Source organism: Petaurus breviceps, unplaced genomic scaffold, assembly GCF_028583685.1.
Source record: "Petaurus breviceps papuanus isolate PSGF00001 unplaced genomic scaffold, PetGlider_PUasm1.0 207, whole genome shotgun sequence".
NCBI lineage: Eukaryota > Metazoa > Chordata > Mammalia > Diprotodontia > Petauridae > Petaurus > Petaurus breviceps.
Genome location: NW_027185850.1, coordinates 31,100,555 through 31,125,559, shown reverse-complemented (window position 1 = coordinate 31,125,559; position 25,005 = coordinate 31,100,555). Strand labels below are relative to the sequence as shown.

General features: G+C 53.6%; 1 protein-coding gene across 1 annotated transcript in view; it reads left to right on the top strand.

The window, feature by feature from the left end:
- The first annotated feature begins 4,162 nt into the window (after positions 1–4,162).
- Positions 4,163–25,005, top strand: part of LOC138165061 (importin-13) — a 34,723-nt gene continuing 13,880 nt past the window's right edge. The window contains exons 1-16 of the mRNA XM_069093173.1: positions 4,163–4,404; positions 7,281–8,017; positions 10,582–10,722; positions 13,871–14,012; positions 14,372–14,538; positions 14,684–14,804; positions 14,984–15,313; positions 15,402–15,428; positions 15,731–15,865; positions 16,273–16,416; positions 16,625–16,705; positions 19,746–19,883; positions 19,981–20,077; positions 22,087–22,139; positions 23,412–23,478; positions 23,556–23,614. Coding sequence (XP_068949274.1) covers positions 4,294–4,404; positions 7,281–8,017; positions 10,582–10,722; positions 13,871–14,012; positions 14,372–14,538; positions 14,684–14,804; positions 14,984–15,313; positions 15,402–15,428; positions 15,731–15,865; positions 16,273–16,416; positions 16,625–16,705; positions 19,746–19,883; positions 19,981–20,077; positions 22,087–22,139; positions 23,412–23,478; positions 23,556–23,614 — 2,550 coding nt within the window. The 5' untranslated portion in view covers positions 4,163–4,293. The remainder of the gene's footprint in view (positions 4,405–7,280; positions 8,018–10,581; positions 10,723–13,870; positions 14,013–14,371; positions 14,539–14,683; positions 14,805–14,983; positions 15,314–15,401; positions 15,429–15,730; positions 15,866–16,272; positions 16,417–16,624; positions 16,706–19,745; positions 19,884–19,980; positions 20,078–22,086; positions 22,140–23,411; positions 23,479–23,555; positions 23,615–25,005) is intronic.

Genomic DNA, 25,005 nt, shown 5'->3' with positions numbered 1-25,005 from the left:
AAAAGCATGCTTCGATCTGCATTCAGACTCTATCAGTTCTTTCTCTGGAGGTGGACAGCATTTTTCATCATAAGTCCTTCCGGATCATCTTAGATCATTGTATTGCTGAGAATAGGTAAGTCATTCCCAACTCTTCATCATACAATATTGTTGTTATTATGTACAATGTTCTCCTGGATCTACTCACTTCACTTTGTATCAGTTTGTGTTGTCTTTCCAGGTTTTTCTGAAAATTTTTTACCCCTCCCCAAGACAGTAAGCAATCTGATATAAACCACATATTCTATAGTTAAGTGGAATTTCTTTATATCTCTTCTTGCTGGACTTTCTTGGTAGAAATATAGATTTGCTGATGATTTGTGAGGGTTTACTTCATATCCTACCACTTTGCTAAAGTTGTTAATTATTTCAGCTGTTTTTTTAGTTGATTCTCTAAGCATACCATCATATCATCTTCAAAGAGTGATAGTTTCATTTCCTCATTGCCTATTACAATTCCTTCAATTTCCCTTTCTCCTTTGATTGATTTAGCTAACATTTCTTGTACAATATTGAATAATAGCAGTGATAATGGGCATCTTTGCTTCACCCCTGATCTTATTGGGAAGACTTCTATCTTATCCCCATTACAGATAATATTTGATCTTGGTTTTAGATAGATTCTACTTATCACTTTAAGAAAGGTTCCATTGATTCCTATGCTTTCTAGTTTGTTTGTTAAATAGGAATGCGTGTTGTATTTTATCAAAGGCTTTTTCTGCATCTATTAAGATAATTTCTGTTAGTTTTGTTATTGATAAGGTCAATTATGCTAATAGTTTTCCTAATATTGAACTAGCTCTGCATTCCTAGTATAAATCCTACTTGGTCATAGTACATGATCTTCGTGATCCATGGTTGTTTATTTTGTATAAATATTCATTAGGGAAATTGGTCTCTAATTTTATTTTTCTGCTTTTGTTCTTCCTGATTTAGGTATCAATACCATATTTGTGTCATAAAAGGAATTTGGTGGAATTCCTTCTTGGTTCATTTTTCCAAATAGTTCATGTAGTATTGGAATTAACTGCTATTCAAATGTTTGGCAGAATTCACTTATGACTCCATCTGATCCTGGGTATTTTTTTCTTAGGGAGCTCATTGATGGCTTGTTCAATTTCACCTTCTAATATAGGGGTTATTTAAGTATTCTATTTCCTCTTCTGTTAATCTGGAAGATTTATATTTTGGTAAACATTTTTCTATTTCATTTAGATTGTTAGATTTATTGGCATATAATTGGGCAAATTAGGTCCTAACAGTTGTTTTAATTTCATTTTCATTGGTGGTGAATTTGCCCTTAAATTTTGATAATGCTAATTTGATTTTCTTCTTTCTTTTTAAAAATAAAATTAACTGATGGTTTATTTTTTTCATAAAATTTCTAATTTTATTTATTAGTTCATTAGTCTTCTTACTTTCAATTTCATTAATCTCTCCTTCGATTTTCAGGATTTTCAATTTGGTGTTTAATTGGGGATTTTTAATTTGTTCTTTTTCTAGCTTTTTAAAGTTTCATGTCCAATTCATTGATCTTTTTCTTTATTTTGTTGATGTTAGTGTTTAGAGATATAAAATTTCCCCTAAGTACTACTTTGCTTGCAGCCCATAAATTTTGGTATGTTGTCTCACTGTCATCATTCTCTGTAATGAAATTATTGTTTCTATGATTTGTTCTTTGACCTATTCATTCCTTAAGATTAGATTATTTAGTTTCCAATTGATTTTTAATCTGTTTCTACACCTCTTCATTAAATGCAATTTTCATTGCATTATGATCTGAAAAAGATGTATTTAATATTTCCTCCTTTCTGCATTTGGTTGTGAGATTTGTATGCCCTAACACAGGGTTAATTTTTGTGAAGGTGCCATGTACCACTGAGAAAAAGATAAATATATTTTTTCTATTCCCATTCAATTTTCTCCAGAGTCTGTCATATCTAACTTTTCTAAAATTTTACTCATTTCTTTAACTTCTTTCTTGCTTACTTTTTGGTTAGATTTGTCTAGCTCTGAAAGAGGAAGGTTGAGGTTTCCCACTGGTATAGTTTTACTGTCTATTTACTCCTGTAACTCAATTAAATTTTCCTTGAAGAATTTTGGTTTTATACCATTTGGTACAATATGTTTAGTATTGATATTCCTCCGTTTTCTATGGTACCTCTTAACAAAATGTAGTTTTTCAAATTATCTCTTTTAATTAGGTCTATTTTTGCTTTTGCTTTGTCTGAGATTATGATTGCTACCCTCTGCCTTTTTTTTAAACTAGAGTTGAAGCATAATAGATTCTACTTCAACCCTTACTTTTTCTCTCTGTGTTTCTCTGCTTCAAGTGTGTTTCTTGTAAATAACATATAGCAGGACTCTGGTTTTTAATCCATTCTGCTATATATTCCATCTTATGGGTGAATTCATTCTATTCACATTCACAGTTATGAGTACTGTGTATTTCCCTCCATCCTCATTACCCACCACCCCATTTATACTTCTCTCTCTCTTCTTTCACCTGGTTAAAAGTGTTTTGCTTCTGACTACCGCCTCCCCCAATTTACCCTCCCTTCTATCAGCCTCTTCCCTTTCTCCCCCCCCCCACTTCCTTGTAGGTTAAGACAAATTTCTATACCCAAGGGAGAGTGTATATTATTCTCTCTTTGAGCCAATTCTGATGAGAGTATCAAGGATAAAACATTTTACACCACACCCTGCCATTTCCACCTCCATTGTAAAAGCTCTTTTGCACCTCTTTTTATGTGAGATAATTTACCCCATTCTACCTCTCCCTTCCCTCTCTGAGAGCACTCCTCTTCCTCACACCTTAATTTTTTTTTTATATCATCCCAACATAATCAACTCATACCCATACTCTCTGTCTAGGAATAATCCTACTAACTGTTCTAATCGTGACAAGTTACAAGGAGTTACAACTATCATCTTCCAATGTAGGAATGTATAAAGTTTAACATTATTGAAACCCGTATTTCTCTTTTCTGCTTACTTTCTTATGTTTCTGGTGAATCTTTCGTTTGAAAATAAAAGTTTCTATTCAGCTTTGGTTTTCTCATCAGGAATGCTTGGAAGCCCTCACTTTCATTAACTATCAATTCCTTCCCCTGAAGGATTATGCTCAGTTTCACTGGGTAGGCGACTCTGGGCTGCCTCTACCCAAAGCGGTCCTGCAGCCCCCAGAGGAAGTCTTCCAGCACTGGCGGGAAGGGTCACTCCCAGAGCTGCTTCTTCCCCTTCCATATGGGGACAGGTTGGAGGGGCTCGCTGCCGGCCAACCTGGCTCTTTGCCAGGTTCTGCCCCGCTCCCACCTCCTGCTGTGGACGAGGCAGCGAGCATGCATGCATCAGATGCCCGAACGACGGGGAAACTGAGTCCAGACCATCTTTTGTTGGCACCGGCGGCAAGAAGGAGAGCTGCCAGGAGGAGGCAGAGGCCAGAGGGAGGTGGGTTGGGGCCGGTGGGGGAGGGGGCCCGAGGGTCGTGATCCTCGCCCTTGGCCCCTCCCACCCACCTCCGTTCTCCCCGTCTCTGCCCTGCCCCTCCCCTCTTTTCTCCTCTGGCCCCTCCCTTGGCCTCGCCCCAGGTTCGTCTTCCACTTCTCTCTACTGGATCCGTTCGGGCTCCTCCTTCTTTCACTCCCCAGCATCCTTCCGGGCCCGCCCCCAGCTCGTGGCCTAGCCCCACCCCTTCAATCCAGCCTCAGCCACACGCGCCCGCCCTCTGGACTCCATTTCCCAGGATCCACCGCGGTGGGGTCCTGGAGAGGTGGGGACGTCCTTCCGGATGCCTGTGCGGAAGGCATCCTCGGCCACGGCGCCGCACAGCCACCCCTAAGCGCGAGGACCCCGGGCCTCCCTCCTCCGGGGCGCCCGCCCGGCCGGCCTGGCCGAGAGTCCAAAAGGACGCGGGAGGGAGGGCGGGAGGGGGCGGACGGACGGAGGGCCGGGGAGGGGCGGAGGGAGCGGAGCGCAGCTCAGCAGGCCGTGGGGGGCGGCGGGCGCGGACCCCGAGGAGCAGCGGCCCGGCCGAGGGGAGGCGGCAGCCCGGAGGGCAGCCCAGGGGAGGAGGCGGCGGCGGCGGAGGAGGAGGAGGCTCCCCGGCCCTGGCCCCCTCCCCGCCCCTGCCCGCACCGTGCGCGCCCCCGCCATGCCCGCTCTGGCCCCGCCTCCGGGCGCCCAGAGGGGTGTAGACGCGGTGTAGACGGCCGACCGGCCACTGGTGTAGACGCCCCGCCCCGCCTGCTGGAGATGGAGGGGCGGGAGGAGCCGCCCCCGGGGCCCCCGGTCTCCGGCCCCGGCCCGGGCCCCGGCGTGCAGCCGTCCCCGCCGCTGGACTTCACCGTGGAGAACGTGGAGAAGGTGAGTGGGGGCACGTGGCCCGGAGCCTGGTGCCCGGCGACAGCGGGCATGGCAGGGGCAGCCCCCCGCCGGGCGGGCCGGCCTGGGCCGGGAGTGGCAGCCGGGCGCCCGGCCGAGAGCGGGCATGGCCGCGGCGGCAGTGCAGCCCATCGGCCCCCAGCGCTGGACAGGGCACGGGGGGGGGGGGGGGCCCGCACCCGCTGCCCCTGCCAGGCCGGGCATGGCCGGGACTCCTGGGCTTGGCCGGGGGCTGGCCTGGTCCCTGGGCCGCGGTGGGCACCGTAGGCTCGGTGTAAATCATCAGCCATGAGCACGAGGCTCCTGGGGGCCGGCCTTAGCATCCCTGGCCGGTGGGGAATGGCCAGTCACAGCATAGATCACCAGTCAAGGAGTCCCAGTGGTCAGCTGGCAGCTTCTCATAGGTGATGTGGACCCCTCCCCATTTTGCCCAGATGGGATGATTCTTGGGCCCTGAACCCCACAGAGCCCTTCCACCAGCTCTTGTGACCCAGCGTGCTCCAACCTGGGGGTTTTCCTAGGACTTGCTTTGTGCCCCATCACCCACCCACCTCTTTCTGGAGAACAAGGATACCTGGTCCTTTACTAGTATAAACTGAGGCTACAGAGACCTCTGAGAGGGAGCCGAAGTGAGTGTGAGTATGCTAGGAAAAGAGGGTCCCCAGGGTCTCGATCCCTAAGCCTCTGGGCAGTACCTGAGGAGGCCCTCCTTGTCAGGAATGAGTGGCTAGCATCGAGGCATTTTCACCTCACCACACAGACTTGCTGGTTCAGACCCTGAAGAAGAAAAGTGAACGAAGGTTCCTGCCACATTCCTGCCCTCCCCTCTGGCCCCCCAGGACTCCTGGGCCTTCTCCCTTTGTTCTCTGTAGCAGTTTTCTAGAGCCTGAGGCCTTGTCTCTAGGCCTGGCTAGCCCCAACGGTGCCAAATGAAGAGGAGCCAGTGGCTGAGCTCAAGGGTCCTGGAGAGAGTGGCAGGAGTGTCCTAGCCAGCTCCATTGTGCCCCCATGGGGTGGGCAATGACTCTGGCACAAGACTGGAGGAGCTGTGGCCAATTTGCCCTGAGCTGGAGCCTGCCCCAGATGGGGAAGAGGCCTCTCCCCTGCCCCAGCAGGCCTTCAAGAGGGGCCTTTCACTAGCCCTGTCCCAGGCCTTTTTGTCTTTGCTGGGTCCTGCCACATAGCGCCGCCTCCTTTGGGGGGAAGTCTGTCCTTCTAGGTCAGTCCAGGAATGCAGGGGTTGCAGTAGCCCTCCCTCACCCTCTCTTATTGCCACCCCAGAACTGAATGCAACTGGACCTGAGCACTAGGCCTTGGCTAGGACTGTCTGCTGTGGGCTTCCCCACCACACAGCAACCTGCTGGGATTAAGGATTTGAAAAGGGAGGGGGCAGCCAGCCAACCCCAAATCCCTACAGATGTTGCTGATTTGTAGGGCTTGGACTGTTAAATGCCTAGTAGGTGTGTACATATATCACACTTTGAGGGAGAAGAAGGCCCAGAGGAGGCTGGGGCCCAGGGGCAGTTAGCTAGCCCCTATCCTACCCAGGCTCTGTGGTTCCAGGGGGTCCATGTCACCTAGGGGGCTCTGACTGGGGGGAGTGATCTGTTAATCAAGCGACTGGCCAGCTATGCCCAAGGATTGGGCTTCTGGGAGGGCCAGGGGTCTTCTCTCCACCCACTGCCAAGGCTTCCTTGGAACCGGCATCCCCTGGCGAGTCTCACTTTTGTAGTGCCTTTCACTCTGGTATCAGAGGGTTATAGAACTTAGGGCTGGACAGTACCTTAGGCCCTCATTCTGCTGATGAGCACACAGGGTCCAGGGAGGAGAAGGGGCTGGCCAAGGTTACCACACTGAGGGATTAAGGTACAGGACCAGGTCTCCAGGACTCGTCCCTCCTAGTCTAGTGCTTTTGTTCCTGGGATGGGGAGCAGGGAGCTGTCCAGAAGTCAAGTTTTCCTCACCAAGATCTTCATTTCCTGGGGCTTGGATTTTAGTATTTGGGAGCCTTGAGACTTTGGGCAGCTCCCTTTTCCTCCCTGGCCCTGAGAAGATTGGCTCAGATGATCTCCCAGGGCTCTCTCAGCCTGTTCTAGCCTGTTCTGAGACATGTTAAGCACCCCATCTCCTGCCTCCCTTTAGCCAAGGCTTTTTCTGGCCTCATCCCCACTCTCTCCAGAGTGGGTTGTTGGTGTGGAGTCCTGAGGAAGTTTGGTATGACCAGACAGAATGGCAGAGGAGGGCAGCCAGTGTGAAGCAAGTCCTGGAAGAAGCCCCTGGAGACTGCACAGGTTCCCAGAGCTGGCTTCCAGTATCTGAGGGTCTGTCCTATGGACAAAGGCTCAGGGGGCTTCTGCTTGGCCCCGACCACAGAACCAGGAGCAGTGTTGAGAGGGAGATGCAGACAGGCCAGTTGAGGCTGGAGGGCAGGAAAATATTCATTTTCTCAAGTAAATACCAAATGTAGGCAGAGTCCCAAGTGGGCATCACACTGGCTGTGAGACCCTGGGCAAATTCCTTAACCTCTCTGTGCAACTCTCAGAACAGACAATAACTCTCATGTAAGCCTACACGAGAGGGAATTTCCTGACTAGGAATTCCCAGTAACAGAAACATTAAAGGTCCAACTTCAAGCCCTGTAGTTTCAGGTTGGGAGGTGCTCAGCAACAAGGGAATCAGAAGAAAGTCTTTGGAGGCCCCCGAGGAGCTGAGCATGGCGGGCAGGCAGGGGTTCAAGATGTCTGTGTTAGAAAGGTGGTGTCCTGGCTTGGCCTTCAATGGCAGCTGTCCCGGGGAGCGCCCACAGGCTTGGGGCCCCTGGGCTGGCGCCTAGCATCCTGTTCTCTTCTCCTCCCCAGGCCCTTCACCAGCTCTACTATGACCCCAACATCGAGAACAAGAACTTAGCCCAGAAGTGGCTGATGCAGGCCCAGGTCTCACCGCAGGCCTGGCACTTCAGCTGGCAGCTGCTGCAGCCCGACAAGGTGCCTGAGATCCAGTACTTTGGGGCCAGTGCCCTGCACATCAAGATTTCCCGCTACTGGAGCGACATCCCCGCTGACCAGTACGAGAGTCTGAAGGCCCAGCTCCTGGCGCACATCGGACGCTTTGCCAGTGGCTCCAAGATCGTGCTGACGCGGCTGTGCGTGGCGTTGGCCTCGCTGGCCCTCAGCATGATGCCTGAGGCCTGGCCCTGTGCTGTGGCGGACATGGTGCGCCTGTTTCAGGCCGAGGCCACCCCTGGCGACGGGCAGGGCCGCTGCCTGGCGCTGCTGGAGCTTTTGACTGTGCTGCCCGAGGAGTTCCAGACCAGCCGGCTGCCCCAGTACCGCAAGAGCCAGGTGCGTGCCCTACTGGCGCAGGAGTGCAGGGCCATCTTCCCCCTGCTGGAACAGCTGCTGCAGCAGCCCAGCCTGCCCAGTGCCATCAAGCAGAAGGCGCTCAAGTGCTTCTCCAGTTGGGTGCCCCTGGAGGTGCCCCTGCTGGACTGTGAGCGGCTGATTCAGGCGGCCTTCAGTGCCCTGCGGGACCCCGAGCTCTTCGACAGCAGCGTGGAGGCCATCGTCAATGCCGTCTCGCAGCCGGACGCCCAGAGGTGAGTGCCCTGCCGCAGGGGACGTGGCTTAGGTCACACTGCTGATGCAGGTGGGTGCTGGTGGCAGCTGGTGGTGCAGGGGGTGGAGCTCTGGGCCTCAGACAGTAACTAGCTGTGTGACCCTGGGCAAGTCACTGAACCTCTGCCTGCCTCATTTTGTCCACTGTGAAGTGTGCTTAATCCATAGCACTAAGCTTGCAGCTTGTTGCCAGGCTCAGATGGGATAGTATTGCTTAGCACAGTACCTGGTTCATAGAATAGGCCCTTCCTAAATGTGTGTCCCCCCCATCCCTTCTCCTCTCCATCCCCAAGAGGCTCAGGCTTCCTGTTGACATCAGCCTGGGGGCTAGTGGTCCCTGCCTCTGTCAGCTCTGAGGCCCCCAGAGCTGAGCTAGGACAGGCCTCCAAAGTCTCAGGTGTGGGTAGGGCTGGGAAGGGGACCGTCCTCTGGGAGCTGAAGCCGGCCTGCCATTCTGGGCCTTGCCAGGCATCCGGATGATGCCCGTCCTCCCCCAAGGAGGGAGCCCACGGCTGTCTGAGCTCCCATTGGCTGAAGAGCTCTTGGTTGCTTAGCAACACTCCCCATTTTCTCCGCTCGCCTCTCAGAGCTCTAATTGCAGGTCTGGGTTGAGCTCAGTGTGAGATGCAGCCAGGAAGTCAGGTGCTGCTGCTGCTGCTGCTGCTGCTGTTGCTACTGCCACTGCTGCCAATGCCACTGATAGCACCCTTGCCAGCACCAGCACCAGCACTGCCCAAAGGCTGTCAGCCTGTCTTGCCCTGGCCCTTCCCAGTACTCACCCACCCTGCATAGCTGTAGCAGCTCGGATTGCCCTGCTGCCAGCAGGGGGTCCTCTCCAAGAAGGCTGGGCCTGCATTGGGCTTCCAGACCAGCCCTGGCTCTTTTCTGTTCTGGAGCTTCATTGTGGAGTGGGGAGTCCCATTGTGCAGCTACCCCAGCCCCACCCCCACCTGGCCTGACTCCTCCCCTCCCCTCCTTCTCCTCCACAGCTGCTTCCACCCATCACTGGTGCTCCCTGTGCCAAGACAACAAGACTCTGAAGTATATTTTTAATCTTGGTATAGCACATCATGCTAGGGTGAGGGGGCAGGGTAGGGGCATGGAGAAAGTGGGGGGTAGGGAGAGACTCCTGAGGCCCCTGGGCCAGGTAGAAGGACATGTGGGGTGCATTTCGTCCTGATTCAAGTCATCAACATTCATTCATTGGTACCAACAGTACATTGGTGCTTGAGGTCTCTGGGGTCCCCATTTGCCCTCATGGCTTTGCTTTCCAGGTTGAGGTCCTGGGCCTCCAAAGAAGCAAATTCCTGGCCAGGGCTTCCCTGTGCTTAGGCCTGTGACCACAGCTCAGAATCTTTCTCCCATGGTCCCACAGTCTAGCCAGGAGAGTTCCTCAAGAGGGACTACTGGTTCTGGATGGCCTCCTGAGCTCCAGGCTGGGGGCAGGAGACCTGGGTTCCATTTCTGGTTTTGTCCATAAATCACTGTGTAAGTGGGGACAACTCACTTTTCTGGGCCTTGGTTTCCTTCCCCATAAACTATGGATAATCAAGCCTGCCTCACCTTTCTCTGTGAGTGAGAGTAAAGTGCCTGCTGTGCACCAGGCAATGCCCGCCACTGGCAGGCCCATGCTGGGCAGTGTCTGAAGGCTCTCATTGTTGTGGGGCCTTGGGTGTCAGGGCAGCAAGGGGTGACGCCATCTCCACTGGCACCAGGAGGAACGAATGCTCTGAGACAGAGGAGAGAAGGGGGAGGGGTGGACTCGAGAGCTTGGCTTCCCCATCCCCACCCCCATTTGTGGAGGAGTGTCCGATACCTAGATGCAGCTGCCACCCTGGTCCTTGGCCAACTTCAGTGACCTGTCTTCTCCTCCTCCTCCCCATCCCCATCCATGGGCTGCCATAGAAATGCCATTCTTGTGGGGTATCAATTCCCCTTGACCTAGCCTGGGTTTGGAGGCCCAGGTTTTGCTGCACTGCCCCAGTCATGCTGTGTCCTGGGTCAGGTGGCCCTAAGTTTCTGGGCTGCCCCTCTGACTAGTAGGTGTCATTGCCCAGAGTTCTGATGAGGAAGATAAAATGATTGCCATGATAACAGGCAGGGGAAGTCTGAAGCCAGGGTTGAACTCAGACTCTCTGGGCTCCACACGTGGTACCCTTCCCACTGCTGTGTTGTTTTTCTTCCAAAGCTTTTTTGAAAAGTGCTTGTGGCTTGTTCCTACATTCATGGTCATTTCTCTTTGTGGGCTCAGTGCCTTACCTCTTCCTGGATGGGGGAGGGGCCTACGGGCTTCTGGCTTCTTGGGGATGGCATAGGGTGTGCTTCATAGGTCTTGGCCTTGGGGTGCAAGGTCTGGGAGAAGGGTCCTGACCCTTTCTTGGGCAGGGGGAGTGCAGTTGAGGAGACTTGTGGGGTCCTGGTATCTCCCGTGGGGAAGGAGAGATTACAAGGTCCTGGCCTCTTCCCTATAGGTAGCTCTGGTTGAGGACCCCTTGGAGGTCTATGGCTAAGAATCTGGGAGAGCCACAGGTGGTTGTCCCCACAGGTATGTGAACACTCTACTCAAGCTGATCCCCCTGGTGCTGGGGCTGCAGGAGCAGCTTCGGCAGGCGGTGCAGAATGGAGACATGGAGACATCTCATGGGATTTGCCGAATTGCTGTGGCTTTGGGAGAGAATCATTCCAGGTGAGACCTGTGGGCATGTGGGAAAGCTGAGATTGGTGAGAGCCATGGTGGAGTTGGGGACAGGGAGGAGGGCTGCTGAGTCAAAGACAAATGAGGGGCGAGCCCTTTCATGGAGGGCCTGGTAAGAAGCAGAGCAGTCCTCCATGTGGCTGAGGACAGTGCCATGTGGGCAGGGTAGGGATAGAGTGGTAGTCAGAGTCTCTCAAGTAGTCATGAAAGGAGGGTGGGTCAGGCCAGGTTAATTCTGAGGGACTGGAGGATGCCCAAGGAAGGGACAGGACAAGAGTACCCTGGACCAAGGGAAGGGAAAGCTGCTGCACGCCTACTGTGCTCCCTCTTTCTCCACTAAGGAGAATAATCTTGGGACTGGAAAAGCAGCAGAGATGGGCGTTGGAACGAGAGCTAAGCAGGGAGACTTTCAGAGAAGCCCTAGTGGTCTCTGCTGAGCCAAGTTCTATGGCTCGTGTGGGTGACACGTCAGGGTCCTAAAAGAACAGGCTGTGTGACTGTTAAATGACTAGGAGTGATCTTTGAGCATGCCAGCGGCCTGGAGAGGTCAGATGGCTCAGCTTCCCTAAAAGAGAAGGAGTTGGTGTCTGCACACTCTCAGCCAGGGAGCTGTTTGAGTTCCTGGCAAAGTTTTCCATCCCATTATTAAAAGGATGGTTGGTGCACCTCCTAGAAGGGCACTGTGGTTGCAAGTGCTGGGGACGACAGGCTCCCTGGACTGGTCACAAGGCTGGGAGGGTCTTTTCCCTGCGTTGTGGCAAAGCGTGGGATAGCCTCCAAGGTTGTTCCAGTGGAAGAGACAGTGGCACGGGAGCCAGACCATTGCAGAGCTCTGGAGATCTGAAAGCAGTTGGAAGGCCAGACTCTCCGAGTAGTCAGCAGTGACTTGACGTCAGTTTATCAGGAGGTCTCCAGTGGCATGCCCTAGGGATCTGTCCTCAGCACTGTGCTGTTTCATAATTGTGTCAGGGGTTTGTGTAATGGCCTAGGGTGTGCTTGGGAAATTTGTAGACGCCACACGCCAGAATGGACAGTTAATGAACTGGATGATGAGTGTCAAAATCCAGACTGATCTTGGCAGCCTAAAATGTGGAGTGGCAGCTAAGGAGAGGAAATTTACTGAGTTTAAAAGTAAAGCCTTATTTATACTCAAATTCTAAAACTCAGCTTCTGCCCTTATGGAAGAGACATGCTGGGAAAGCCGTGTATCAGAAAGGCTGGGATTTTTAGGCCCGCAAGCTGACAGGCAAGAGAGCTGGTGCCATGGTGGGCTGTCTTCGGGAGGCCTTGAGTTCAGAATTGGGAGGGGATAGCCTTGCTCGACTCTTCCAGGTCAGCTCTCAACTGGAGCACTGGGGGCAGTGCTGGGCACTATGGTTTAGAGAGAACATTGACCAGAGACAGCATCAGAGAAGGGGGAAGGGCAGCAAGGCCAGGACATAGTGCCTGCCCTCAAGGAGCTCACACTCTGATGGGGAGAGAGTCAATCAGTAAGCATTTGTTAAGTGCCTACTGTGTGCCAAGAACTGTTATATGTCGGAGTTCAGTTGCAGGGCTCATGGCAAGGCCCAGGGGTCCAGAGGGCCTAATGGCAAGGCCTGGGGTCCCCCATCTCAACGGGCAATGAATGAGTTTGAGGTGAGGAAGTGGAGGCAATACTTGTTAGTCAGGTCGAGAAAGAGAGGAGAGACCTAGGATGGCAGCTGGCAGGTTCTGCAGGGTCAGGGTGGGGACTGGGTTAAGACTTGACTGTTTCTGTGGATAAGAAGAGGTTGAACTTGGGCGTGAGTGGGATCCAAGCCAAGGGACAGCTTCCCAGATGAGGTTGTTTGGGAGGAAGAATGCAGGGCTTGGCTTTGAGGAAGAGAAGATCTACCTCCCAACCAGAGATTGGAGCTAGGGAGGAGACAGGACTCCCAGGGCAGCCTTGGTTTTATCAGGAGGCAGCTTCCTCAGCTGAGAGGGAGGGGCTTAGTCTGAGGAGAGCAGCCATTGTGGGAAGGGCAACAGCTACTCAGGGAGGAGCTAGAGGATGGCCAAGCACCTGGAAAGCCCCAGCTGACCTCAGTGGTTCCAACAGCAGCTCTTGAGTCAGAGCAAAGGGTAATGGTATAAACCAGCACCTAGGTCAGCGAAAGTGTGACTGGCAATCTTTGAGCAAGAGGTTTAAGGGCTTGGGTCAGGGTCAGCCTATAAAGGGACGGAGGCAGGAACAGGTCAGATGGCCTTAGAGACTGAGGGGGAGGCTAGGGTCAAAGCTGAGGATCATGGAGGTGGGTGGCAGTTACAGGTGATGGTCACATCAGGGTCCAACCCTCCCTTGCTATGGTGGGGTCACGTAGGGCATAGCTATCAAGGTGGCCGATGGCTTGAGAAGCCAGGAAGCAGAAGGGGATACTGCAGCATATGCGGAAGTGAGGACAGGGGTCGAAATGCAGGAAGCCACTAGGAGCCACATGCTAAATGCTTGGAGAAAGGAAGTATGGCTTGGGGCCCATGAAAGACTGGGCTGAGTAAATAAATAGATGGCACGTGTGGATGAAGTGCTTCTGTGGAAGAGGGGTGAGCTGTGAGAGCAGAAGGGCTAGGAGTAAGGAGCGGGGAGTGGATCACATCCTCATAGCCAAGTTCAGGGAATGGGATGAGGTGGGGCGGTACCATCTATTGAGGGTGAAAGACAGGCAGACAGGTCTTCTGTGAGGGCCAGCAGATGGAGAGTAGGAGGTAGAGAGGGCCAGGATCAAAGGGCACTTGTTAGCCACTAAATAGAGATGCCCATAGGCAGAGGATTGCACTCTGTAGAGGCCCAACAGGGATGAAGAGGGAGGAGAGGACAGGCTGGGAAAAACTTACTCATGCCCAGAACAATCCAGAACAAAACTGGTTGCCTTGGGGGTGGGGGCAGTTTTTTCTCCCTTAGAGGACTGTAATCAGTTGCTAAGGGAGCTGTAGACAGGGAGCTGAGTCAGGTCTATCCCACCTCAGAGATCATGTGATTCCTCAGGGAAGTAGAAACTTGACTCCCCTCCCTGTGCTGGGCCCCTACTCCCTACCCCAGGTCAGCCTCTTGTTGGGCTAACTCAGTCCCCTGGCCTGGCCAAGTAGAAGAGGCTCATCTCTGCCCTCTGCCCCATGCCAGGGCGCTGCTGGACCAGGTGGAGCACTGGCAAAGCTTCTTGGCTTTGGTCAACATGATCATGTTCTGCACGGGCATCCCTGGCCACTACCCAGTCAATGAGACCACCAGCTCCTTGACCCTCACTTTCTGGTACACTCTGCAGGTTGGTTTTGTGTTTTCTTTGGTGGGGTGAAGTGGGGGAAGAAGGTCTTGGGCCTTTGAGGGGAAGAGTGAGAGGCAGTCCTGGATGGCACATATCATTGAGCTCTCAGTTCGAAGGAGACCGACCTTGAGAGTGATGGGCAGAGGCAGGTGGGATAGACCCTTGGTGAGCCAGGAATGAGTTAGGTCAGGTCCAGAGGGGTTGAGGGTGTGTAGGAAGATTGACTCTTGGTGCCAGTGGGGGTGGGAAACGGGGGAATCCTAGTTTTGAGGTGAAGCTACCTGGCAAGGGAACTGGTGAAGCTCCTGTGGGGTCCAGGCCAGGTAAACTTGAACTCCCCTTCCCTGCCATCCCCCCAGGACGACATCTTGTCTTTGGAGGCAGAGAAGCAGGCTGTGTACCAGCAGCTATACCGCCCCGTCTACTTCCACCTGGTGGACGTGCTCCTACACAAAGCTCAGTTTCCCGCGGATGAAGAGTACAGCTTCTGGTCTTCTGATGAGAAGGAACAGTTCCGAATCTACAGGTGAGCTTTCCTGGGCTCGTGGCCTTGGAGGCCATGTGTGGTGGGTGCTGCTGTCCCCGACCACGCCACGGGGAAGCCTGCCCGAGGCCTGGAAGGCAGGGTCTTGGCTCGTGTGTGGGCTGGTCCTCATGGTCGCTGTTCTTAGGGTGGACATTTCGGACACGCTCATGTACGTCTACGAGATGCTGGGGGCGGAGCTGCTGAGTAACCTCTATGACAAGCTGGGCCGCCTGCTCACCAGCTCTGAGCAGCCTTGCTCTTGGCAGGTACAGCCCCCACCGCAGCCTGCCGGGGCCCGTCCTCCCCCCCCTTCCCTGCCCAGCCTGGCCCTCAGGTCCTGCCCAGTCCGAGTCTTCATTCTCCAGGACAGCTCACCCTCTCCCCTGCTGTGCCCTGGCTGCCACCCCCCTCATGCTTGTGCCTCTTGGCCTGTCCCCCCCCACAGCACACGGAGGCTCTTCTCTATGGCTTCCAGTCTATTGCGGAAACCATTGATGTCAATTACTCCGACGTGGTGCCAGGGCTCATTGGCCTCATCCCCCGCATAAGCATCAGCAATGTGCAGCTGGCAGACACCGTCATGTTCACCATTGGGGCCCTGTCAGAGTGGCTGGCAGACCACCCGGTCATGATTAACAATGTCCTGCCCCTGGTGCTTCACGCCCTGGGCAACCCCGAACTCTCCGTGTCCTCTGTCTCTACCCTCAAGAAGATCTGCCGGGAGTGCAAGTATGACCTCCCCCCGTACGCGGCCAACATTGTGGCTGTGTCCCAGGTATGGTGGTATAGTGGGCATGGAGCTGGGTGAGGGGCTCACTGACCCCACCCCCGCCTCGTTGATGATCGTGTCCTTCCCTCCCCAGGATGTGCTGATGAAGCAGATTCATAAGGTACGGCCTTGGGCAGCAGCTGGGAGATGGGGAGGGCAGTCTGGCTGCTGGTGGGGGTGGGGAGGAAATGACCTGACCCTGGGACTGAGTGTCTAGAGGCGGGAGAGCCCAAGCTTGGTTTCTAGCTTTGGAAGCCTGTCTCAGTCTGTTTCTTCATGTGCAAAGTGATGATTGCCCTAGCTCCACTAACTTCCTGCAGTTTGGCTGTAGGGAGAGCTTCCTTCCCATCCTGGATTCCTGTGAGGAGGTCATAGACCTTGGGCCTTGTCCAGGGCTTGAGCCTTCCCCTTTCTGCCCCACAGACAAGCCAGTGCATGTGGCTGATGCAGGCCCTGGGCTTCCTGCTGTCAGCTTTGCAAGTAGAAGAGATTCTGAAAAATCTTCACTCCCTCATCACCCCCTACATCCAGCAGCTGGAGAAGCTGGCTGAGGAGATGGTGAGGGCGGCCCGTCTGCTGGGGGGGAGGGTGGGTGCTAGGAGATGAGGGAGCCTGCCTGGAGGGGTGGGGAGGGAAGGTGATAGAGACCTGATTGTTGTGGAGTGTGGGAAGGGAGGGGAAAGAAATTTCCCCAGAGTGGGGTGCCGGAGAAGATAAAGGAGGGATCCCTGGTTTGGAGGAAGGTTCAGGAGGCCTGCCCAGAGTGGGGGTGGGGTGGGGGAGGGTTGATGGGGATGGCCCATCTGACACATCTGCTGAGGGGCAGATGGAGAAAGAAGGTGCTGCCTCAGGGCATTATCCGTCCTCCTGACCCGCCTCCCAGCCCGTCGGCCTCGCCAAGCCCGTTCTTCAGATTGTGGGACCTCAAGGATGTCCTTGCTTTAACGCTGTCTTTACCTCCACAGCCCAATCCTTCTAACAAGCTGGCTATTGTCCACATCCTGGGGCTCCTCTCCAACCTCTTCACTACATTGGACATCAGTCACCATGAGGATGAGCACGAAGGCCCCGAGCTCAGGAAGCTGCCCATACCACAGGGACCCAACCCAGTGGGTGATACTCCTGGCCCTCTCCCTCCCTCCCAGCCCCTACCTGGTCCAGATCTCTGCTCCTGTCTTCCTCTCTACAACCTCCAGGCCTAGTCTTGGGTGAACTCAGCAGCAGGCAGGAAATCCCTAGCTGACCCTCTTATGGTCCCTGTAGCTCAGACACTCCACCCCCATCCCAGCTCCTGTCTCATCTGGTTCTTTCCCCCAGGTGGTGGTTGTGCTACAGCAAGTTTTCCAGCTCATCCAGAAGGTGCTGAGCAAGTGGTTAAATGATGCCCAGGTGGTAGAGGTAACTTATCGTCCTTGGGAAATCACAGAACCCAGAATCAGCAGGTCCCCAAGCATCATGAAGCGCTTCCTATGAACCAGATACTGTGTGGAGGGTGGGGGACCCAGAGAGAGGCAGAAACAGCTCCTGCTTTGGTAGGGAGACAGCATGCAGAAACATGTACATACCGGGTCCAAGCAGGATCAGTTCAGACAGTCTTAGAGGAAAGGCCCTAAGCATGAAGGAGGATTGGGAAAGGCTTGCAGAAGCAGATTCTGAACTGAGATGTGAAGGAAGCCAGGGGGGATAGAGGGCAAGTGTCTCAGGCCTGCAGGCCAAAGAGTCTTGTGGGAGACACAGCCAAGGGGCCAGTGATATTGAATAGCAGAGTATGTGAAGGGGAAGAAACAAGATGCCTGGGAAGGAGGGCAGGGGCCAGGTTAGGAAGCTTTACAGCCAGGGAATTTTCTGTCTTATCCTGGAGGTGCTCAGGAACCAGCACATTCCATTGGGCGTGTGGGGGGATCAGGTCTGCTCTTTGGGAAAGTCCCTCTGTCCGCTGGGCTGGGCAGAGGGCCAAGGTAGGGAGACTGGCCAGAAGGTTGTTTCAGGAGCCCAAGTGAGAGGTGAGGAGGCCCTCTACTAGGCCAGTGTCTTTCTGAGTGGAGAAAGGACGAGGAGACATGTTGCTAAGGTAGAATAACCGGGAGGATTAGGACCCTTGTCAGGAAACAGGTTGTTGGGAGGAGGAGAGGGTTTGGAGGTGAAAGACGATGGGTTCGGTCTGCAAATGCTTAATGTAAAATGTCACAAAGAGCCTGGGCTTCCTATCCAGAGTCCTGGAGCGGGTTGACCTCTCAGCACAACTCCCAGAGAGCTTGACCTCTCTTGGGCTTCTTACAGTCATAGTGAGGCAAACTTCCTTAGATATCTGGCCCCGGCTGGCCTCTCCTCTAGTGTCACTGAGAGAACTACCTTTCTCAGAGAGATCCTGTAGAGAGGTGCCTCTCCAAGAGGATCCCATAGTCCCAGGGAGGCCCGTCTCTCTTCAGCGATCTCAGTTCCAGAGCAAGCTAACTCGCCAGTCACAAGGTGGGCTAGTCTCTCCTGGCAGGCCCTGTAGAGTAATGCAGGGGCCTTTGTGGTCAGAGAGACTTCTGTGGGGCATTCTTCCCGTTGGTTACCGTCTTCTAGGCTGACCTTTCTCAGAGGGATCCCACAGAGCAGAGGAGGCTGGCCATTGCTCAAATAGCCTGTGGTCACCGATTTGGCCACCCTTTCTTAGATACTCCCTTAGGTCTCCAGAACAGGCTGACTTCTCCTAGAGGATCCTCTTTTTTAAAAAATTTAATTAATTGGGGCGTCTAGATGGTGCAGTGAATAGAGTCCTGGCCCTGAAGTCAGGAGGACCTAAGTTCAAATCTGGTCTCAGACACTTAACACACACACACACACACACACACACACACACACACAAAACTAGCCATGTGACCTTGGGCAAGTCACTTTACCCCAATTGCCCTACCTTCCCACTTCCAGAAAGCAGTAAATAAATAATGTGATTAATTTATTTACTTTTAGTTTACAACATTCAGTTCCACATGCTTTTGAGTTCCAGATTTTCTCCTTTTCCCTCTCCTCCCCCCTGCCCCCATGGCAGCCAGCAATCCGATTTGGGTTCTACAGAGACCTTCACATTAATCATTAGTGAAGTTGTAAAGAAGGATTATAACCAATGGCATGAACGACGAGAAAGAAGGAACAAAACAAAACAGAAAAGAGAGAGCGCCGGCAGTCCGCTTCAGTCTGCATCCCCACTCTAAATCTCTCTGCATGTGGATGCCTAGGGGATCCCCTTGAGTTGAGTGGCAGAGGCCCTCACAGAGTCAGGGAGGCCGGCTTCCACTAGGGCTCCAGCAGAATCACAGAGCAAGCTTCCCAGAGTCACAGATGCTGGTGATAGCCGGCCGGCATTTATAGAGCATTTTACAAGCATCTCATTTCAGCCTCACAACTACCCTGGGAGGTAGGCGCTATGATTATCCCCATTTTATAGATGAGGAAACTGAGGCTAAGTGTATCTATGTGACTTACCCAGGGTCACAGAGCTAGTGAGTGTCAGGCTGGATTTGAACTTAGGTCTTGACTCTAGGTCGAGAGCTCTCTCCCCTTTGCCACCCAGCTGCCCTCTCTTTGAGGGATCTCATAGTGTCAGAGGATCCTGTAGTGTTGTGGTGGGCTAACCTTGGCACTGGATGTCAGGTTTGGGAGGGATCTGGGGGGGTGTGTGGATCATTTTGCCTTGAAAAGACTAGACTCTTACAACCTCCAGACTTAATGAGCTGTCACATCCCACTCCAACCTGAAGTGAGAATTTCTTTCCACTGCCTCTGACCAGAGAAGCCCTGTATTTAAACAGTCTGGATGACTGCCTGCTGGCTGCAGTCCTGAGGAAGTCTCTTCTCATGGCTACTCATGGGTTAAATCCTGTCCAAAAAAAAAAACAAAACAAACGATAGGTGGCGCAGTGAATAGAGCACCAGAGTAGGAGGACCTAAGTTCAAATCCAGCCTCAGACACTTAACATTTACTAGCCGTGTGACCTTGGGCAAGTCACTTACTCCCAATTGCCCTTCCTTCTCCCCTCCAAAAAGCAAAAAACAAACAAACAAAACCAAGACGACAGATCTCACTTCTGTAGCTCCTAAAAGTTTATAAAGCATTCTCTTCACAGCATCCCTGTGGGATGGGTAGTCTAAGCGACATTATACAAATTTTACAGAAAAAGACACTGCGCCTCAGACAGGTGATTTGCCTGCCGGTACACAGCCAGTAAGTGTCAGAGCTGGGATTTACACTCAGGCCTTCTGTCTCCCAAGTGTGGCCTTCACCACCGCCTTCCCTTCCTTGCTTTGGGGGGTTTAGGGTGCATAAGTAGTCATTAGAAGGGCAGAGGAATGGTAGGTGCTGGGCCATGAGCAGCGGTCACTGAGCTAAGTGGGGGGGGGGGCCCAAGGGAGACGACACACGTGCTGCAGCCTGCCTCCTGCCTCTGTTGCAGGCGGTGTGCGCCATCTTTGAGAAGTCCGTTAAGACCTTGCTGGATGACTTTGCGCCCATGGTCCCCCAGCTGTGTGAGATGCTGGGACAGATGTACAGCACGATTCCCCAGGCCTCTGCCCTCGACCTCACTCGCCAGGTATGGTGTGGACTGTGCCTGGGTGGGTGGGGGATCCTCGTGAGTGGGAGAGGGTACTGGGCTGACACACGGTGGGCCTGCTCTCTCTCTCTTCCAGCTGGTGCACATCTTTGCTCATGAACCTGCCCACTTTCCCCCCATCAAGGCCCTCTTCCTCCTCGTCACCTCCGTCACACTCACCCTCTTCCAGCAAGGTAGGTCTAGCTGCGTCATGCTCCTTTCTTACCACCGCCGCCGCTGCTGCCGCCGCCACCTACCCAGGCCGGGGAATCCAGGCTCCCTTCCAGAGTGGCCAGGCTGGACAGGGGCTGAGAGGCGGGCAGAGATTCCAGAAGGAGGTGGCTGGACAGCGTGGGAGAACTGGCAGGAGGGGCATCTGTCTGTGTCAGCCTCAGCACTTGGCAGTGGCTCTGCCAGGGAGAGGCGGCCTAGTTCTAGATCTTATTCACAGCAGGATTTAGGAGCTTCCTTTGAGCAGGAAGCTAGCCATAGCCCAGGCATCCCCTACCTGGCTTGGGGTTGCCATCCCACTGTTAGGGAACATTATGTGGGAGGCCTTGAGTCCAGACTGGCTGGCGCTATAGTTGCCAGAGCTCTGAGGCTCCTTCTCCTTGGCTCAGGGTCTTCTCTTCACCTCCTAGTCCCTTATAGGCTCAGTCTCTAGGCCCAAGGTGGGCAGAGCAATGCTTTTCTGACCCCTTCCTCCTCCTCCTCCTAGCCCCAGCAGATGTGGCAGTGCAGATGCTGGGAAGGGAGAGGGGGAGCTGATGAGGTGTCTTTCCGTCACCCCCTGAGAAAGATCAATGTCTCCTACAAATGTCCTTTCCAAGAGGCATCCGTGGGGGTTGCCCAGACTGCAAGGTTTTAAGGGGAGGAAATGTGAGGGTTAGCCTTGAGTCCCAGGAGAAGGCCTGGGCTTGGTGAGGGACTGTGTCTGCAGACTGGTCACAGCAACCTTCAGAGCCCACCAGATCAGGAGCAGCAGTCTGCCTCAGTGAGGCCATAGACCCTCCTCTGATGGGGACCAAGAAAAGGGAGCTTGGGTCAGGCCCCGGCCAATCAGGGTGGTAGAGACAGCATCCACGTGGGCATGTCTCTCCTCCCTCCAGCAGAGGATGACCTAGACAGGTTAGTGGTGACATGGGCAGATCTGGTTGATCCTCCCACACTGCCCGTGGAGGGACGTGGTCAGGGGATGCTTGGCATTTCCCCTCCAGGGAGAACATCTCTCCTTGGGCCTGAAGTCTGGGGAAACCCTCATGTGGATAAGTCATGAGCCTCCCTATTCCTGGTCTCCCTAGCATGAGAGCCCTCAGTGCATTCCTGTTTTCCCTGAACTGTCCCTGGTGCTGCTGCCCAAGCTCAGCTCTTGGCTTTCTGGGGCCATCTCTGTGCACATCTGAACCCTGCCTGGAGTCCTTGCCTGAAGGGAGAAAGGGTGGGGAGTGGGAGCCGGTTCTGTAGCCACAGCCACCCCTCCTCACCCAATTGGGGACCTTCCTCCTGCTCTGTCTGATCCACTCCAGCCCCAGGACCTCTGCATGCCCTGGGCTTCTGCCCTCCTCCTCCTCCTGCCTCTCTGCCCATTACTGTTTAGGAAGAGTCCTGAGAGAAGCTTGCTGCAATGCCTTAGGACAGGGGCTAGGCTAGGAGGTCAGCACCAGGTAGAATGGGGATGGGGTTGTTGGGGCTAAGGTGAGGGGCCTGCCCCCACTCCCTCATTAATCCCTAAGCCAACAGTCTGAATGAGAAGAACTCAGAGGCCCTTCTGCCCCTGCTTGGCTGGCATGGGCACCTGGTGTCCTGGCCCTGGACCAGGGCTCTTTGCTTCTGTCTCAGGCATCACTGGTCTGAGGGCCTGAGGAAGGAGGCCCAAGAAAGGTAGCAAGGGTGTGGCAGTCCCTGTCCTTGCCCCCTTCCTCTGGCGCTTTGTGCTGGTGAGTTCCCTGACTTGTTTGCAGGTGTTTCCCAGGCCCCCTCCTGCCAGCCAGGGGCCAGCCAGCCCATCCCCACCGTCACTCTGCTGTTTCTTTCTGTTTGGGGCTTTCCCAGTTCATGGTTTTTGTATGTTTTGTTTCTTTCCCTCGCTTCCTGCCGCTCAGGCCTGCCTCCTGCAGGCCCTCCGGCCCACGTAACTGTATGACGTTGAGTTGCTGTTTGGATGAGTTTTTCTTAAGTTCCATCTTTATTTATTATATTTTAGGGCCCAGGGATCATCCTGATATTGTTGATTCATTTATGCAACTCCTGGCACAGGTGTGTTTTAGTTTCTTACTCATTCACGTTCTGTTCTCTCTCTTTCTCTTTCTCTTCTGTTGGAATTCAATTTAAATATCTTTTTAGCTTTCTGTTGACAACTTTTTTTCTGTTGAGTTGAATAGAGTTTCTCCATCTGTTTCCGTGGAAGTTGATAACCCAACACTCTCCTCTAGTCCTCCTTTCCCCCTGGACTTGCCACAAGGGCCGTGGAGAGGCTGCCCCCGTGGGCACATGAGGGTCGAGTAGGCAGGCCTGGGGGTGGGCTACATCAGGAAGCTCTGCCGTTGCTAGGCGCCCACCCTCAAGGCTGCAGGAGGGGCCGTGGGGCCTGGGGAGCCAAGTGGAATTGGGAGTCCAGTTGCTGTGAGCCTCTGCCGGGAGGTCTCTTGGATTATTTGTACCTGGTCTGTTCCAAAACTCCTAGGGAGTGGGAACCTTTGGGCTGGTGGAATCTGTGGAAGGTACTGTGTGGGAGAGGAGGAGATGGGGGCTGGGCCTGGGCCTCTGGGCTGATTGATGTTAGGGCCGGATCTGGTGAGGCCTGGGCAGTGGACTGCCCCCAGCCTTAGTGAACTGTGGGGAAGCTGATAAGTGGAGGGCCCTGAGATGGCCCCACAATACTCTGATCCACTGAAAGGGGTAGTCTGTGCCTTCCCCTGGGGTCAGAGCCTCCTGGGGAGGAGGCAGGGCTGTGAAGGGCTGGTGGCTTGGGAGTGTTCTGGGAATGGATGGTCAGTGGGGCTGGTGGGTCAGGAGGTACTGTCAAGGCTGAAAGAAGAGAGGATGATGGGCTGAGAGACACTTGGCCCCTGAGCCCAGAGCTGCAGCACCGCGTCTACCCAGAGCCCTCGTTGAGAGGCCTGGCCCTGTGGGGAGATTTGGAGAAAGCTCCCCCTTGGCCCCAAGACACTGACTTGTCCTTGACCTTCCCTAGGTCCTCCCAGTTCTTCCCCACAATATGTGCCTTAGGGTCTCTTGCCACCTCTACCCAGAGAGCCTCTGGTCCCTGCACATGATGTCCCTGCCTTTCTTCATCAGCCATTGTCTCCCTCCTGTCCCCCACCTCGTGCAGGAACTTTGAGGTGTCCTGGGTCCCTGTGGGGGGGTGTGGGGTGGGAAGGGAGGGAACAGGCTTTTCTGAGGAGCCAGCAGGGCTGGATCCCTGGTGTGGCTACACCCTAAACCAGACCAGGGCAGGTGAGTGGCTTAGTGGGGTGGGGCCAGGAGAGGGTCAGGGGCTGGGTTCACGGGGGCTCCATCTTCCTATAGGCCCTGAAGCGGAAGCCAGACCTCTTCCTGTCTGAAAGCTTGGATGTCAAGGCTGTGTTCCAGTGTGGTGAGTAGGGGACTGGTTATGGCCTGGGGAGGGGCTAGATGAGTTCCCTGGCCTGACCTGTCTCTCCCTGTGGGCAGGTGTGCTGGCACTCAAGTTCCCTGAGGCCCCGACTGTCAAGGCCTCCTGCGGCTTCTTTGTGAGTATGGGGCCCGGCTCCACCTCCCAAACTTCACAGGACTCTTGGAGTCCAGGATCATAGGGACCAAATGCTTCCATTGGTCATTCAGAGGACCACTGTCCTGTGCTCCCAGGGTCTGGCCTGGGCTACTACAATAGGACCCATTCTCAGTTTCTCATTTTGTCCTGTCTGTCTCAAGCTCAGCGTTGTTTCCCATTCAGAACCACTGGACGATGGCCTGGAAATATGTCTCTAATATATACTCCTTGTTCTCCCTTGTGTTTTGTGTGACCAGGGCCTCTTAGGGGCTGGTCAGTGCAGTCACAGGCCCAAGTGAGCTGTCAGGGTACCCCAGACACCACCGGTCCAACTTCTGTAGGGCCTCTCAAGGGCACCAGCAGCCAGTGCTGAGCACCCTTCTGCAGAGAGGTAGTTACGGTGCTGGTGCTGACACTGAGCAGGAACCATCTGCCCAAGTTGTAGGCACACACAGGAGGACACACACACTCACACAGATATTGCAGACATGCACACAGATGCACACCCATGCTCATACGCACACACACACACACACAGATAATGCAGACACACAAATGCACACGCACAGAGATAATGCAGACATACACACAGATGCACACCCATGCTCACATGTGCACACACACTCACACAGATAATGCATGCACACAGATGCACATGCATACTCACACACGCACACACAGATAATGCAGACACACACAGATTAACAACCATGCTCACATGTGCACACACAGATAATCCATGAACGCAGGTGCACATGCATGCTCACACACATGCGCACACAGATAATGCAGATGCACACCCATGCTCACATGTGCACACACAGATAATGCAGACATAAACACAGATGCACTCACATGCTCACACACAGATAATGCAGGCATACACACAGATGCACATCTATACGCACATGCACACACTCAAACATAATGCAGACACACAGATGCACACCCATGCTCACACACATACATGCTCACACAGATAATGCAGACACACAGATGCATACCCATGCTCACACATGCATGCACATGAACACTCACATAGATAATGCAGACTCACAGATGCACACCTATGCTCACACACAGATAATGCAGACACACACAGATGCACACACATTCATACAGATAATGCACACCCATACTCACACACACACATGCACACACATTCACACAGATAATGCAGACATACAGATACACACCCATACTCACACAGATTATGTAGACATACACACAAATACCCATGCTCACTTACACAGATAATGCAGACACACAGATGCGTACCCATGTTCACATGCACACTCACAGATAATGCAGATGTACACACAGATACATACCCATGCTGACACGCACACATGCACACACACAAAAAATGCA